The sequence below is a fragment of the Acanthochromis polyacanthus genome, chromosome 11, assembly GCF_021347895.1.
Source record: "Acanthochromis polyacanthus isolate Apoly-LR-REF ecotype Palm Island chromosome 11, KAUST_Apoly_ChrSc, whole genome shotgun sequence".
Classification (NCBI taxonomy): domain Eukaryota; kingdom Metazoa; phylum Chordata; class Actinopteri; family Pomacentridae; genus Acanthochromis; species Acanthochromis polyacanthus.
In genome coordinates, this window is record NC_067123.1 from 29,141,306 (window position 1) to 29,156,828 (window position 15,523).

The 15,523-nt window shown below is 40.6% G+C and overlaps 2 protein-coding genes across 2 annotated transcripts; one reads left to right on the plus strand and one right to left on the minus strand.

Moving 5' to 3' along the window:
• Positions 1 to 221: 221 nt before the first annotated feature.
• LOC110957002 (Golgi membrane protein 1-like) lies at positions 222 to 7,291 on the minus strand. Its single transcript, XM_022202816.2, has 4 exons — positions 3,086 to 7,291; positions 2,645 to 2,723; positions 2,005 to 2,226; positions 222 to 1,898 (listed from the first exon to the last, which is right to left on the minus strand). Exon 1 carries the CDS (start codon positions 7,289 to 7,291, stop codon positions 6,119 to 6,121), a length of 1,173 nt encoding a protein of 390 aa, XP_022058508.2. The 3' UTR covers positions 222 to 1,898; positions 2,005 to 2,226; positions 2,645 to 2,723; positions 3,086 to 6,118.
• Positions 7,292 to 9,556: 2,265 nt separating this feature from the next.
• Positions 9,557 to 14,917, plus strand: LOC110957019 (kelch-like protein 7). Its single transcript, XM_022202834.2, has 12 exons — positions 9,557 to 9,940; positions 10,294 to 10,396; positions 10,918 to 11,011; positions 11,146 to 11,270; positions 11,350 to 11,525; positions 11,806 to 11,980; positions 12,237 to 12,379; positions 12,597 to 12,828; positions 13,533 to 13,734; positions 13,919 to 14,016; positions 14,132 to 14,318; positions 14,639 to 14,917. The coding sequence occupies exons 1-12, from the start codon at positions 9,818 to 9,820 to the stop codon at positions 14,706 to 14,708; spliced, it is 1,728 nt and encodes a 575-aa protein (XP_022058526.2). The 5' UTR covers positions 9,557 to 9,817; the 3' UTR covers positions 14,709 to 14,917.
• The last annotated feature ends 606 nt before the right edge of the window (positions 14,918 to 15,523 follow it).

Genomic DNA, 15,523 nt, shown 5'->3' on the forward strand with positions numbered 1-15,523 from the left:
ACAGCATGTTAATAATTTCCACGATCATGGTAGGTTGTCGCTGTCAGTCACTGCTCTTTGACAGCAGAGTTATCTGCCAAATATGCTACTGAGAATCGTGATTAAAGCAAAAGAATTTGTTCGTTAGTGGATAAATTCAACTGGAATAATGCTAAATCATAAATAAATTTCCTTGAAATCGTTTGACTATAATACTCTATATGCACAGTAATTGCACAGCATTTGATTTAAAAAGTTAGTTACACATTTTAATGATTTTGTTGCAGAAAGACTAACTTAATACAGGCTTTCTGTAATAAACACATACATTATTTGGTTAATTAAATTGCATTATTATTTTTTTTGTCTAGGGCCCCGTACTTTTTTCATTTAATGACAAACTATGTGGTTCCATTTAACTATTGCACTTGCACACTTCATGCCAAATTAATCTGTTAAGCTGAAGGCGAAAGCACCTCTCTAAAACTGCCTCCCTCTGGTAAGCAGCGCACAGCCACTTGATGGTGACCTCTGGGACAATGGATTTTCCGAACGTAATTATCAAGATGGGATGTGTTTGTTTGCTTTCACATTAACAGCAGCAAGAGAGTTGCCATTTTTAATCAGTTAATAAATTCAATGGGGCTTCTGCAGGCAATCAGGCACAAATCTGCTCCCTCTGAATGTTATTAAAAAATAACAACAAAAAAGCACAATGTACACAATCACAATTAACCTGAAATTCAATTTCCACTGCTGCTGTAGCTATCTGTGCCCTGCCCTGTCCTCTATGGTGTTGCATGAAAAACATAATATACATTTTATTTCACAGCCTGTATACTCTTTCATTAGGTCATTCAAACAACAAGCACATTTGTAGAAAATTCCTGCAAAAATAAATGTGTCTAACCTGGTACAACACTAGTATCACAACAATAATGCATTAGTAATAGCAACACATTTATTATTTGGATTCATTGTCAATGTAGTGCACTTTCTGAGAGACATTTGTGAGGCAGAGTTAAATCTGAGGAATTGAAGAGCAGCTGTTAGACCGTGAGCCTGCAATGCCCCCTTATGTTAGCTGGTTAAACTACACCTATTCAGGAAACGTTAATTCCTTACATATACAAATGAACAGTATTTAAAATGTGAGAGTGAGTCGCTGCTATATTTATTATCATTTTTAATTTTAAAAAAGTATTTAAAAAAGAGATATGACTGCTAGTGATTTTTTAAAGACTGCACATTTGTACCTAATTCTGATGTTGTTGCAGATTATACATAGTGATATTTGTCAACCCTATCTATGTTCTATAAAACCAGCTTCTAGTGGGCTGTACCTGGCAAGTTTGTCAAGGAAGAGAGCAAGACAACCAGCTTCTGTTCCATCTCAGTTGCAACATATAGCTGGGCTGTGAAGCAGTCTCTTCTCTACCCTCAATTGTCAAAAAGTGTGTATAATCTGCTTCAGTATTTGAGTCTGTACACATTCGGTCTGATCAATTAAAGGTGTGTAAACTACAGCTGAGCCCCTGCGATGTGTGCAGCCTCAGAGAGCACGTCCTGGGCCTGTTGTCTATATTCCTGCGACAGCTCCTTCGCCCTCTTCACTTCCCTCATGTTCTCCTCCAGATTCTCCTTCAGCCGTCCTTGCTCTGGGTAAGTTTCTGCTGCCCCTTTCACTTGCTCTGCTATTTGGTCATGACTCCGAAGCAGCCAGCCAATAAGCTCTTGAAGTGTGGTGCACTTTGAGATGGCAGCCTTGGCGTTCTCAGAAGTGCTCTTCAGCTCATTTTGAGCCGACTTCAGACGTGGAGGCAGCGATTCCTCCTCGCTTTCGCCCTCTGACCCCACAGGAACCACACTGAGGGAGAAGCCATAGCCCTTAATCTTAAGAGAGACCCGGTGTGTGGCCTCTGGAAATAGAGAAAGATGACGATAAACGAAGGAACAGAAACACATCATGAGACATCTGTTTTCACAATACAGTACTCAAACTGAAGGGTAGTATGTGTTACTCACTGTACTCCTTTCTGATCGTGCCCACACATTCAGCAAAAGCCAGAGAACCAGAATGTGTGCAGTCGCAACTCTGCTGCAGGTTCCTGATGTGTCGGACCATGGCCTCGTAGCACTCTTGCTGCTCGTTGAAGGTCTCAGCCACGTCCAAAAACCTCTGATCCATCTCTGGCAGACATACTCGCCTCATCACCAGCCTTCCAGTCCGTTTCACAGTCTGTGCATCTGGACAGAAACGGAAAAAAGAGTAAGAGTGTAGATCCTCAGTGGAAACAACTGGATTTCTCTTTTAGGTTCCTGAAGACACACTCCAGTAAATGATCAGAAAATTCATCCAGGGTACCAATGCTTGCTTCTATTAATGTCTGTCATGGATGTTAAGCCAATGCAGTTTTGCTATTGAAACTATGATATTGATGATCAAAGCTGGTTATAGTAAGGAAGGTTTAGAACTAAAACGAGATTGTGACACTTGTGCTTGACACAAAAATAGATATTGAGACGGGCCTCTTGAATGAGAGGTGAAACGTCTTCAAGAACCAAAAGGTGGCCTTTAACTTAAGTTCTTAGGATTACCATATGAGGCACAGACATGAACACAGAAAAGCATACAGTAAATATTTCAAAGACAGAGATGACCTACCACTGACTGCAGGACGGCCCAGTCTGGCTGATGCAGCTCCATCTACTCCGGATGGTCTGGGCTGCAGGAGAGGTTGCCTCTGAAATAAAAGAGTAGTTCTCTTTACATTTCTTTTGTTTTCACTGGCACAACAGGAGACTAGATAGAAGCACCTGTGGTCCCCTGGACCCTTATAATTACTTCCTAGGCACATCAATCCAGTGTTCATGTCTCAAATCCCGAAGAAAAGCACAATTGGGGAGCTCATTTTAAGACTTTATTGTACCTCTGTCCCGGCAGAATAATCACATCCTAATTTACAGTGATTAAATTTTCGGGCAGTAATGTCTAATCCAGTAATCTCACTGATGCGAGGCAGCAATTAAGTTTCTTGTCTAAACTCGAAGGAAGCCACTTAGTCATGAAGACTTCTACAAAACTGAGAGCAGGGGAAACACATACCTCGTTGCTGGAGTTTTCGCCTGAGAAGCAGCAACAGCAGAGAAAACGGAGCATTTTTCAGCAGTCCTGTGCTTCTCGGCTTGTTTTCAGGTCAATTACTCCTCACAATGCGTTTGTAGTCCGCGTTCCGTATTACGTCAGCGTCATGCGCATTGACTAAAAAAAACTTCCTGGTTGCGTTTAATGAACTACAGTGCAGGTATGAATGCCACAGACAGGCGCACGTACAGGTGAACTACTACAGAGATGTGTACTAAACCCTGCTTTCCCATTCCATGTAGAATTATAAGAGTTAAATCTAAAATAAGCACCCAAGGTATACAGACTGTAAAAGTGTTACTACTCTGAATGCGGAAAATACACCCCTATATTGTTATTATTATTATTATTTTAGAAATAATCACTTTTTAGTTGTTGGGATGAAAAATTAAGTCGAACTCTTTCTGTAACAGTTTGACCAATAAAGGTTTGACAGTTGTTTTTGTTTGTATTCCTCAAAGGAGCAAAAATAACTTTGATTGATGAACTTTGGGCTAGAAAGACTCTCCACATGTGGTCAAGCATTTTGTAAAAACATAGAATGTGTTTTAATCCCAGTCAAGTTCTCAGCAATTGAAAAAAAAATAAATAAAAATGAGACAACACTCTGATTTTACAGAAAACACAAAAGTAAATAGGTGGACTGTAAAGTGGAAACTCAATGTATAAATGACATTTAGCTTAAATAGTTGAGTAAGAATAAGCTGGATGCAGAATGTCCCACTGATATTCTGTCTTTAACAGAGGCTATACTTTTTCTAACTAGAAGCCAAGTTGTCTTTGCAACTGCACCTAAATAAAAACTCTAAGATTAAAAGAAAAATTGCACATGAAATCACAAGATTTGACACTGAAGAACTTCACCCTTAGCTTGAAAGAATGAAATGTAGAGTAGAGTTTTTAATAATCTAATTTTAGTTCCCTTCTACATGCCTGTCTAGATTAGAGACCTCCGATAGAGCAGAACACAGGTGTTGTATTGTAACACCTACCACTCATTTCAGATAGGCAAATAACAGGAGTCGAGGATGCTAACTTCCTAACATATGATGCAGGACTTCTGGAACGGACTATGATGATAATCAACGCATTATTAAAATTACAGCAATGTCAACGAGAGCGCAGTGAAAGTGTGTGGGGGTGCAGTCAAATTCACCACTTCTACATAGAGCAAAGTTCCTGAACTATAAAATCAATCTTCTGTTCTGTATAAAAGCACAAGGTAACAAAACCCCCGCCTCAAACTTTTACTCACTTTGACTTATTTCTGTCTAAGTTTAGCTAAATTTTGCACTCTCCCCAATAATTTCCAGTTTAGTGCAGATTTAATTTGATGACTCAAACACATTTTAGCACAGCTACTGAATAGTTCACACTGACTGCCTTGCAGTAGCCGTAAAGCACAACACGTTGTTCCTGCTTCAAGGAAATGTCCTTCATAAGGTCACGGCAATTCTCAGAAACCCACTCCTACATTCTAATCAAAATAGTCCTTTTTGTTCAGCAGACCAGAAACGGTATCCACAAAATGAGATCACAAACTGAGCAGGTCGAACAACTGTAAATATGTACCATGGCTCAACATCTTATCTCCACTGTGAGAAACACCCGACCGTCAGGGGAAAATGGAGTGTGCAGAACTGATAAGGCATGCGTCAAAATACTACGAATACTAAGTCTGCTGATCTACGAAGAGTTTCTGTTCCTTCTGAAATAATTTAAAACTATTTTCCTGCCTTACTGATCCTAAATGTAGAATGCCGAACGCAAACAACCTTGTGGCTCTTTGTGGTCTGACATACAGCTCCGAATATAAGAATTACTGCCACTAAAATGCCAAAGCAATTCATCAGTGGCTCTTCAAAAATGGCTGGACATGAATCAGAAATGCCCAGTTACAGCAACAATATATGTTTAAAATCTGACAGCATATAACCTCAGAGGGTGAATTTGTCCCCGGTTATGTGGCATGTCTATTAAGCCAGCTTTACTTTTTACAGCATTTATGGCAACATGGAATTCAAAGCAAGTGTCTTGTTATCATCTTTTCATATAACTGGGTTTAGCATCAAAATAACACAACTGGACTCAGCGATATCACAAAAAATTACAGCATTTCTGTGGTCATGAAAATTCTGAAATGAACAGACTGACTCTAAGCAGAAAACATTCCTATGAGAGACTTTGTCGAGGAGAACTTAAGGCTTTACTTAAGATGCTGTCACACCTCTGAGGGAGAGGAGGCTTGTGCTGCAGAGCTTTGATGAAGCAAGTCTGCCATTGGAATCACTCAGATCCTTTAAGCTAGTTGTAGTATTTCACACCTCGTAACCCTATAAGGGTCTGCACGTAATTCAACACACAGCCATGACGTAGTGAGCAAAACGCATGTCGACACATCTTTAAAACTGATTGATTTCCCAGACATGATGAGGTGTTCAACTTTTCAATCCAACCGGTGTCAATTCTGGAGCATCTTAAGCTGTGCTTGCAATTTTCTACTAATACTAAATAGTAGGTGATAAGAAAATATCAATTCCAATTAAACTGACAAATTAACAACATTCCAGTAAGCAACCAGCAAGTCTTTCATATAAAAAAGCAATTCCATTTAACATTTGATTTGTGCTCAGTGTTGTTTTCAGATTGCATTAACCTGTATGTTGTTGTTCTGTAAAATAGGTCTTGTTTTCCAATGTGGTATAAATGGTTGTATTTATATAGCACTTTTATCCAAAGCACTTTACATGATACATCACATTCACCCATTCATGGTGGGAGCTGGTGGGTTGTGGTGCAAGGCGCTAACCACAACCCACCAGGAGCAATTAGGGGTTAGGTGTCTTGCTCAGGGACACCTCAACATGAGCTCGACAGGCCGAGGATCGAACCCGCAACCTTCCAGTTACAAGACGGCCTCTCTACCCACTGAGCCATGCCGCCCCATATGAATTCATACCCATGGTATGAAGGAGCTTCCTCTCAGTGCAGCCCTTAGATTTGAGCGAGTTCTGCTTGTTTGTCTGCTTCAAACTCCCCTTCATTCTCATCATCCCCATTGTAGTCAGCCAGCTCCTCCTCCATGTCCTTGTCTATATTCTCACTCTGTTTATTCTGTTGTTGCTTCTCCATATCGACTCCACCCACTACTTGTTCTTCGCCGTCGTACTCCTCTGGTTCCTGAACGTTCTGACCATTCAGAGTCTCATCTGCCTTCCCTTGACCAATCAGCATGCCTTCCATCCCAGAGTCTGTTTCTTCTGTCTGAGCACCCTCTTCATGAGCATCCATCACTTCCACGTCTTTATCATCAGTCAGATTATTATTTAGAAGTTTATTGGTTTCTCCCTCACTCTCATCTGCTTTGACAGCTCCCTCTTGTGGCAAAATGTCCTGCTTGGCTGCAGCAGCCGGGGGAACAGTCTCTGCTTTTGAGAGATCCTTTGCCAGAGGTAGTTCCACTTTCTCCACGATGATATCATTGGTCAATAGTTCAGATGGTTCACTTTCTTTGGGCTCAGAGAGGCCTGGTGTGTGGCTTACAGCAGTGGCTGGTTGAACTCCACTAGGCACAATTTGAACTGGTTTGCTGTCTTTTACTGCTCCATCCACTGCGTTTTCCTGCTGTGAGGAAACACCTGGAGGAGGGACGAGCTTCTCCATTTTCTTCTCAAATTCGAGTTTAGCAGCAGCCATTCTTTCATCACACAGCTCCTTCTGGGACAGGACCTGAGAGTGACAATGGGTCATGTCATAAGTGAGTTTGTTGTTAAGAGTGTTGATGTTGCCTTGGCAACTCTGCAACTCCTTCTGAAGCTTCCCCAAGTCATCGTTGAGCTGATTCAGCTGACCTTTGAGTTCCTGTATGGTCTTGGTGCTGGAGGAAATGTTTTGTTGCAGTGTGGCCTTTTCTTGGATGCAAGTGCTCTGGGCCCCCTCCAGTTGTCTCTTGTAGACATTTTCTATGTGGCTGATCTGCTCCTTCTGTCTCTGGATCTCCCCCTGGAACTCATTCTTCTTCAACTCTACTGCTCCACGCTCTGCTGCACCACGTCGCACCTGGCCCTCCGGTTCATACAGTTCATAGTACAATGTGTTCCTGTTTTCTGATAATTCATAGGAATGAATGAAAAACTTGAATGAGGGCACTTTGAGTCCACTTTCCATGTGGAAAAGGTGGTTGGTCAAAATAAACTATGGTGAATGAAAGGTGTCATTTTTTTTAACCTATATTTTGATACCAGCCTCATGTTCCATGGTTCCTTCTGTGTTTGCACCTAAGAAATCTCACTGTGTCCAATCAGTAATACTAGTGATATCATTTCTGCAGTATTTCAGGAATTTCACATTTTGTTAACTTTTCCTATTCTAGTGTGCAGTAAATTATTACATTGACTGTGGCTTTGAGGATCAGGCTACTGATGTGCAAATATGCTGTCATTTTCTGTAGCTTTTGATTATTTTGCTGCTCATGCCAAAACTAAATAGCCCAAGGCAGACTGCTTGTTCAATTTCGAGCTTCATCAAGCTGCTGACTTATCATTTAAGCCTCACACTGCTGGAAACTCACGGCGATGACCCCGGAAGCAGCGCTATAAAAGCGGGGTCACCTGCAAGCGCGACTTGTTTCTTTTATGTCACCTCACATCAGATACAGGTAGGAAACTCATTCACTCTTGTTTGTCCACTACTTAATTTATCACACGCCTAGCAGCACATGGTGAAATTACTGAATATTTAATACATAAATACGACGCCAATTAAATCACTAAATGTGATTTACTGACAAGGACTTTCATAAATGCTACTCTTGTTTCTTTCTTTTTTTTTTTTTTTTTACAACGTAGGGCAAGTAAGTGCGCTTAAAATAAACTATTCTCGTCTTTGTATTGCTTAGCTACATACTTATGAAACAAGTTGGTGTAAAGAAATTGTATTTATCGATGCAGCAGACTCTTAACTTCGAGTTAGCCAGAGCTAACCTACCAATAGTTAGCCTAGCCACCTAGCCAGACTAATTAATCAATTACCCAGTGAGAGTAGCTACGTTTAACTGAACCGTGTTACGTGTTTTTGGAGAAAATGGGTCAAGTATGTGGCTTAAAAAAACTTTATCTGTGTTATCACCTGAAATTATTTTAATGAGGCTGTAACAAGTCATATTTCACTTTGAAGTTCCACTCTGCAGGCCAGCCTGGGCATATCTCTTTGCATGAATGGTACTTTCTCATAGGTCAAGAGGGCATTTCGGGCCTAGAGGCTCTGTCACAGAAATGGCCAACGGGCTTATTATATACTTTAATCACTCTCCCTTTGGTCCCTCAAGTTTTCTGGAAGGTCAGAAAACTATTAGAGTTCTGTTCCACATCGGTCAGAGATGGCATGATTTCCAAATCAGTGGATACAGGGCACACCTGTGGTAACTCCAATTTCAAGCAGACCCTCTGTTGCAGATAGACAGATTTGGCTGCCTTGTGTTAGTTTCTGGCCTCCGCAGAGTCCCATTTGTCAGCAGTTTCAGGATGTCCAGGTGACATTTAGCAATGCTAACGCTTCTTGGCTTTGAGCTAATTGCTCCCTCAGTGAGAATCTTTTCTGACATGTATTTGGGCATGGATGTAGCTTGATCTGTGTTGCTTGTCTTTCACTTCCTGCAGTCTCAGTTGGGCCCAGTCAGTAATCAGATTCATGCCACAGCTGTTTTCATGGGAGGGACTGATGGCCTGCCATTGGTTTGGCATCCTTTAGTTTCAAAAAGCGGTTTGCCACCTGTGTCCGCACTGTGCCTTTTGCAGCTGGTTCTTGCCTTGTGTATTTAAATCTCTCACTAAGGCCCAGTATGAGCCTACTGCTGACACAACCCCTTCGTTTTCGCAATTTTTATCTAATCAGACCTTTTCAGAGAGTGCGCTGTTCCTATTGGCTGTACCACAAATGCAGATGCTTGGTTGTCCCTTCAAAAGGTACAAAGCCTGATTCAAAGGCAGAAAATCCTGGAGGGAAAGATTTCTTTTCTGGCATTAGCAACAACTGCCTAAACAGCAAAATAAAAGAATCAAAGAATCTGACAAAAAAAAAAAAACTCAGTGAAACGCATCTATATTGGTACTTCTACACAAATAGAATTGTCGTGAGTTTGAAATCTACAAATCTTTGAAGCTCATGACTGATGGGACCCATGGGTCAGTAAAATCTTTTTTAGATTTTTTTTTTTTTTTAAATTAATGTTTGGGTGAATATTTAACAGGAGCACCTCTTAACCTTTGACAACGTAGCTTGTGAATTATCGGAAAAACTGTTGACGAGTTTCTCAAGATTAGTAACTTTCAGGCTCATTCGAGATGTGTGCCCTCAGTTCCAAAGTGGAGATGGTTTACAAGGTGTAATGTATAATACGTGAAAGAATGATTTATAACCAACATAACGGCAGCACTCTGTCTTAGTGGAGGGGACAAGAACACTAATTGTATTTCGAAATTATCCCAAGTTTTCATAGAGCAAGAGGTTGCTTATTCCATGTCCATCAGTCCCTTCATATCTGGGTTATCAGCATCAATGCCATTCATGCACAGTGTGGCACACAAGGATATCTGAATGGCAGCAGGCTCAATCTCGATAAATATGTACTTGTAGTGTGCTGAAAGTGTTGTGGTTTTTTTTTTTAAGTTGACAATTAATTTTAATCTCTCCAACATGACAGGGACAGCCTCTTCAGAGAAGATGTCAAGCACCAAGAAAATGGACAATAAGAGTGCCACCAAAGGGTACAGGCAGCTGACTGGAATCATGGGTGTCATGAACAACCTGAGACAAGAGGTGTGTGCAAAAAAACTAAATAAAAGAACAGTCTAAAACAAATATTTGCATTTGACATTTAATCTTTGTGTGCATGCATCTGTCCAGATACTTTATTAGTGTGTATGAACAAATAGGTTTTATCCGGTACCAAAAAATGCGTAAAAATGTGTTTATTTTAGTTAAACCACTTTTGTTAATTGCAGTTCCCTTTACTGAAACAGAATAGATATTCTTATCAAATTGTCAGAAGAAAATATCTAGATTTGTCACAAAATGGACTGTATGTCGGCCGATCATGCTTACTGTTGGTATAGTCACCCCTTAAAGCTTCGTTTGAACTAAGAAATTCCCTGATATTTGTTTTTTTTCAGGGTGAGCTCTGTGATGTTACCCTGGTGGTTCAGGGGAAACGCTTTCATGCCCACAGAGCAGTGCTAGCTGCTGCCAGCCACTTCTTCAGGGTCATGTTCACCAGTAAGTGAGAAACATATACAGTATAAATGCACAAACATGCTGTCTATTGAGACCTTGTGGGCCACCAATGTGAGAAAATTGTTGCTCTTGCTAAAGGCATAATTGGATTTCTAATAGAACTTTGTATTGGCGGAGATAGAAAATCAGTTGCTTAAATAATTTGAAATGAGCACATTAAAGCCTAAGAGGGTAAAAAAATCTGTGCAGTTTTTAGTGTCAAAAGTGGTATAAACGAAAGGAAATCAGTTTAACGGTGCAACAATGCAGTGTTTAGGAATCCCTATTGTTTATTTATATACTGTGATCATTAACTGATGAAAGAGACTACACTTTCCTCAAAATATATTAGCTTCCAATGCCAAAGTAGTGTTGTACCAAGATTAACAACCTCCAACTAAAATTATGTACATTAGTCATTTTGCAGTTTTCCTTACCGTAATCTGCCACACAATGAAAATGTTCCTTGCAGCTATTGTTGTTTTTATTTTCTGTCTACTTCTGTATTTTTTCCCCACTTCTAGCCAGAATGATGGAGTTGGAGTCTAGTGAGGTGGAGCTCAGGAGTGCTGATCCTGATACTGTTGAGTTGTTGATTGACTACATTTACACGGCACAGTAAGAATCTTGGCTCAAATGTGACTTAAGTGTGGTCATTAAAATGCATTTTTGTCAATTTACATAAAAGGCTAACCTGATTCTGCTAAGCAGGTCTTCATTGAGGGACATGTACTGTACATTCTGTGTGCTAGAATCTCAGTGAACAGCAGTAATGTTGAGTCATTGCTGGATGCAGCCAACCAGTACCAGATTGCGCCTGTAAAGAAGATGTGTGTTGAGTTTCTCAAAGGACAAATTCATGCTACAAACTGCCTCGGTAACAACAGAAATACAAACACAGACCTGCCAAATTATGTAATTTGTTGTTTGTACTGATTTCTGTTGTCCTCCAACAGGTATTTCAGCCTTTGCAGACTGCATGGACTGTCCAGAGCTGAAGGCAGCAGCAGAGGACTTTGTCCAGCTCCACTTCACTGAAGTCTATAAACTGGATGAATTCCTGCAGCTGGATGTTACACAGCTCATACGAATACTGCACCAGGACAAACTTGCTGTCCGTGCTGAGGCCCAGGTACACATGTACACATCCTTTGACTTAATCCTTCATATCTGTTGTGCTGCTGTTAAGTACATGTTGAGAATAGAAACCTACTGTATTTTAGAGACACATTCGGGGAAGTCACAAAATAACTCCTGAACAATTTTTTTGTGAAGTAGGTGTGCCAGTTAGTAATTGCCAAGTACTTCTTTGTAGAACCTGGATCACCATATTAATGGTGTTCATCACATCAAGACATGCGATAATATAACTTGTTTATTCCTACATGTTTTGTTGCTGCATTTGTGTTCAGATTTATGATGCTGCTATCCGCTGGGTGAAGTACGATGTGTACAACAGACAACAATACATGGTGGAGGTGTTGGGGTGTGTTCGCTTTCCTCTGCTCTCCAGAATCTTCCTCTCCAAGATTGTGCAGGCTGAGGCTCTCATCAAGGACAACCCAGAGTGCCTCAAGATGGTCCTCGGTGAGTAGGCAAAGAGAAATTATTACAAACTCTAGTTCAGAAATGGGTTCAATAAGCTTCTAAAATGATGTTTCTTGTTCATGTGAAGGGACGCAAAAGTCTGATGTGCAAGTAGTGTAATAAGAAGATGGCAGATTTTTTTTCAGCAATGTGTATTAACTGTGAAATTATCTGCATTGTACACAATTAGCTAAGGTATATAATGATATAATTCATTAATGGATATGCAAAAAAACGTCCGCTGCTTTTGTCCAAGGTGGGATGCGCTACCACCTGTTGTCTCTAAAGGACCACAGGGACCTGGGCGCTAACACCCGACACAGACTCAAAAAGCGTGATTATCGCATCGCTGTATTTGGAGGCTCACAGCCTGAGCTCTGGCGCTATTTCAACCCCGAGGTACCAAGCTGCACATGATGTACATTTTTGCCACAGGAACAATCACAATAATTAAGTCAAGTATGACAAAGTTTATTTTCTACTTTGTGAAAAGTTTTACAGTTGAGTTTTTCCACCGTTGTTGGATTAGATGTTGCTAACACATTGTGGTATAGTTGTGTATAGTTGTGTCTATTCTAATCCTCTTGGTAAAGTGTCAGTGTGGCTTTCCATGCAGGACTACAGCTTTAGAGAGATTGGTGGTAACTTCAAAAAGCACAACACTGCCACAGCTGTCTTCTGGGGCAATGCCGTGTACTTTTTGGGTGGTTCACGGACGTTTTCCATGAAATGCTACAACATTCTGAAAAACAACTGGTGCTTCAAGGTGGGTCCGCCCACACCTCGGAACAACCTGTCTGCCTGCGCTGCCGGTGGCAAGATCTACACATCTGGGGGGTCAAAATCAGGTGAGCATGGCGAGGTGCAATTAGGTGTTTTCTTTATATTATATTGAGTTATAAATGTCCAAGCATTTTACAAATACAAGAGATTTGACTCTTGAGTGTCTCTCAGTATATTTAGACGCAATGCTTAATATCACAAGAGAGAGGAGTGTTGTACTATGTATGAACATGTCTGGGATTTGGTCAATGGCATGAGGCTGTGTTTAAGCGTTATTGGAACACTTGTGGAATTTAATGTCTCAGTGGTATGTAAGAGGAATACCTCTTTAATCCAAATGCTTGGTAGAAACTGTGTATAAAAAAACACACAAAATAAAAGGCACTTGGACAAGAGATTTACGTGTGAACAGATGTATATTACCTAGTTGATGCAGAAGGCCACTGTTTCAATAGGGTTTTATAAAATAGTGCAAAGATGTATGTGTGCAGGGAGTGCTTCAATAATTAGAATAAAATACCATCCCACAATCCTTCATGTACATCCCAAGGGAGTCAAGATGTTGTAGGATGTATGGTAGCCTCATGCCACATCCATCATTACCTCTTTTGCCTTGTAGGCAAATGGCAAGGGGTCTACAGACAGTAGGGAATTTAATTTAAAAATACACATTCTTACACAAATGTAGTGAAGTTTGATTCTTGATGAGGAAAATGATCACCTGTCTTTTTAAAAGCATTAAATTGTGGGATTATGTACGTGTCTACAGGTGGCTCAGTCCTGGACCTTTTTGAATGCTATGACACACGGAGAGAGTCATGGCAGGTCCAAACCAGCATGCTGACAGCCCGCATCTGTCACGGTTCAGTGGAGGCCAACGGACTTATTTATGTTTGTGGAGGGATGGTGGGCAGCATAGTCTCTGGGAGGGTCCTCAACAACTGTGAGGTCTATGATCCTACAACACATCAGTGAGTCACAGATACAATGTGCCCTGTTCAAATGGATCTGTACTGGCCTTCTTTACGTCAGTTGTTTTATCCCTCAAAGGTTTCCAGGAAACTGGATGAACTGCTTTCCCAGTTTTCCATGAATTAAGCACAGTTTCTCTGCACTGCAACATTGACCGGTTACACTCTAATTTTGCCTTTTCAGATGGAGGGCGTTGTGTAGGATGAGAGAAGCTAGAAGGAACCACGGTTTGGTGGTTGTCAACAACAGGATCTATGCTGTTGGAGGCCAGGGGACACAGGGTAATAAAACTGACATCCACTGCTGAAGTAGTGTTGCAATAACCTAGCAGCTGTAGAATGTGATGATGGCAAGCGTGCACCAGCATAATGCTTTTGTGTCTTGTTTTTTCCCTAGGTGGACTGGATTCAGTGGAATACTATAACATTGCTACTAATGAGTGGTGTGCTGCCTCGCCGATGCCATGGAGAGGTGTAACAGTGAAATGTGCAGCGATAGGAGAGGTTATCTATGTGCTGACAGGCAGGGGGCAGTTGGGGGAGCCACTCCCAAATGTACTGGAGTACCACACAGAAACAGACAGGTTGGTTTAACTGAAAGATACTGAAAAATAATAGACTTCTTTGATGTCTTTGTCATGGATATGTGGTCTCAAACCCTAATTAAAAAGGCATAATCAAAGTGTCTAGCATGTACAAATTTTTTTTGTTTGTTTTTTTTAAAGCTAGATATTCTTTGTATTGGATGTAATTGTGCAATACTAATGTTATTGGTAGAAAACATATACACAAACCATTTCAGTTGCTGGACAAAATGTTGATTCCCATCACTTGTAGCCATGCTGGGAATCTATTGCAAAGGCTTGTTTAAACTCACCATCATGGAGTTTTCTTCTGTGCTCAGGTGGGTGACGTGCAGCAAGACGCCATCGTTTCTCCACAGTAACTGCCTGATCTGTGTGGTCGGCATATGAAGAGTCAAAGACATGGAGTCCAACTCTTAGCCACTGCCTCTATCTGTATCATCAAAATTTTATATATTGATCAAAATTTTATATATTGTATATATTAAGTTGTGATGTGGCCTGCCTTTTTGGAAAGTCGGTCATTCCTAGACAGTTCATTGTAATGTGAAAATTTGTATGTTTATTGTTCAATAAACTGTTTTGTTTTTGTTTTTTTACCCATGTCTGTTTCCTTGAAGTTTTTAGTTGTTGCTCCCAATACCTAAACACACTCTCTAGATCTACAAACGGTTATAATTTGTTGCATCTTACAGTAGAGGACAAAGAGTGCTGCTGCCCTTTAAAAATACTTGGACTGCTTCACGTTGCTGATACTTTTGACAATCTCAGAATATCTAGATGAAAGAATATCAGGGCTGTGCCCACAGGTGGAATCACACCGAGAACGGTATGTCTGCATTGGTCACACCTGCTAGGGAGGGAGGGTGTTAGAAATGAGAATGAATTGCATGCTGACAATGTCTGTAAAAGATCCAGTTCACTACATGGCAACATCAATGAATAAGTGAAGACAAGAAACATGTGGTGAAGGAAAGGTTTGCTATAAATTGTAGGAGGGCAATTTGGGCTTTAAACTAGTCTTCCACCTAAAACTTTCAAAGACATTTAAAAGCAAATCGGATGTTCTATATGCTATTACTTTGACTAATGAAACACACAGGACTTGTCAATCTTCTGACCAACAAATTAAAACTTCGGACCTTGTGATTTTACAAGGGGTCCAGGATGAATCACAGCCACCTTCTACAACCAATAGCGAAGTC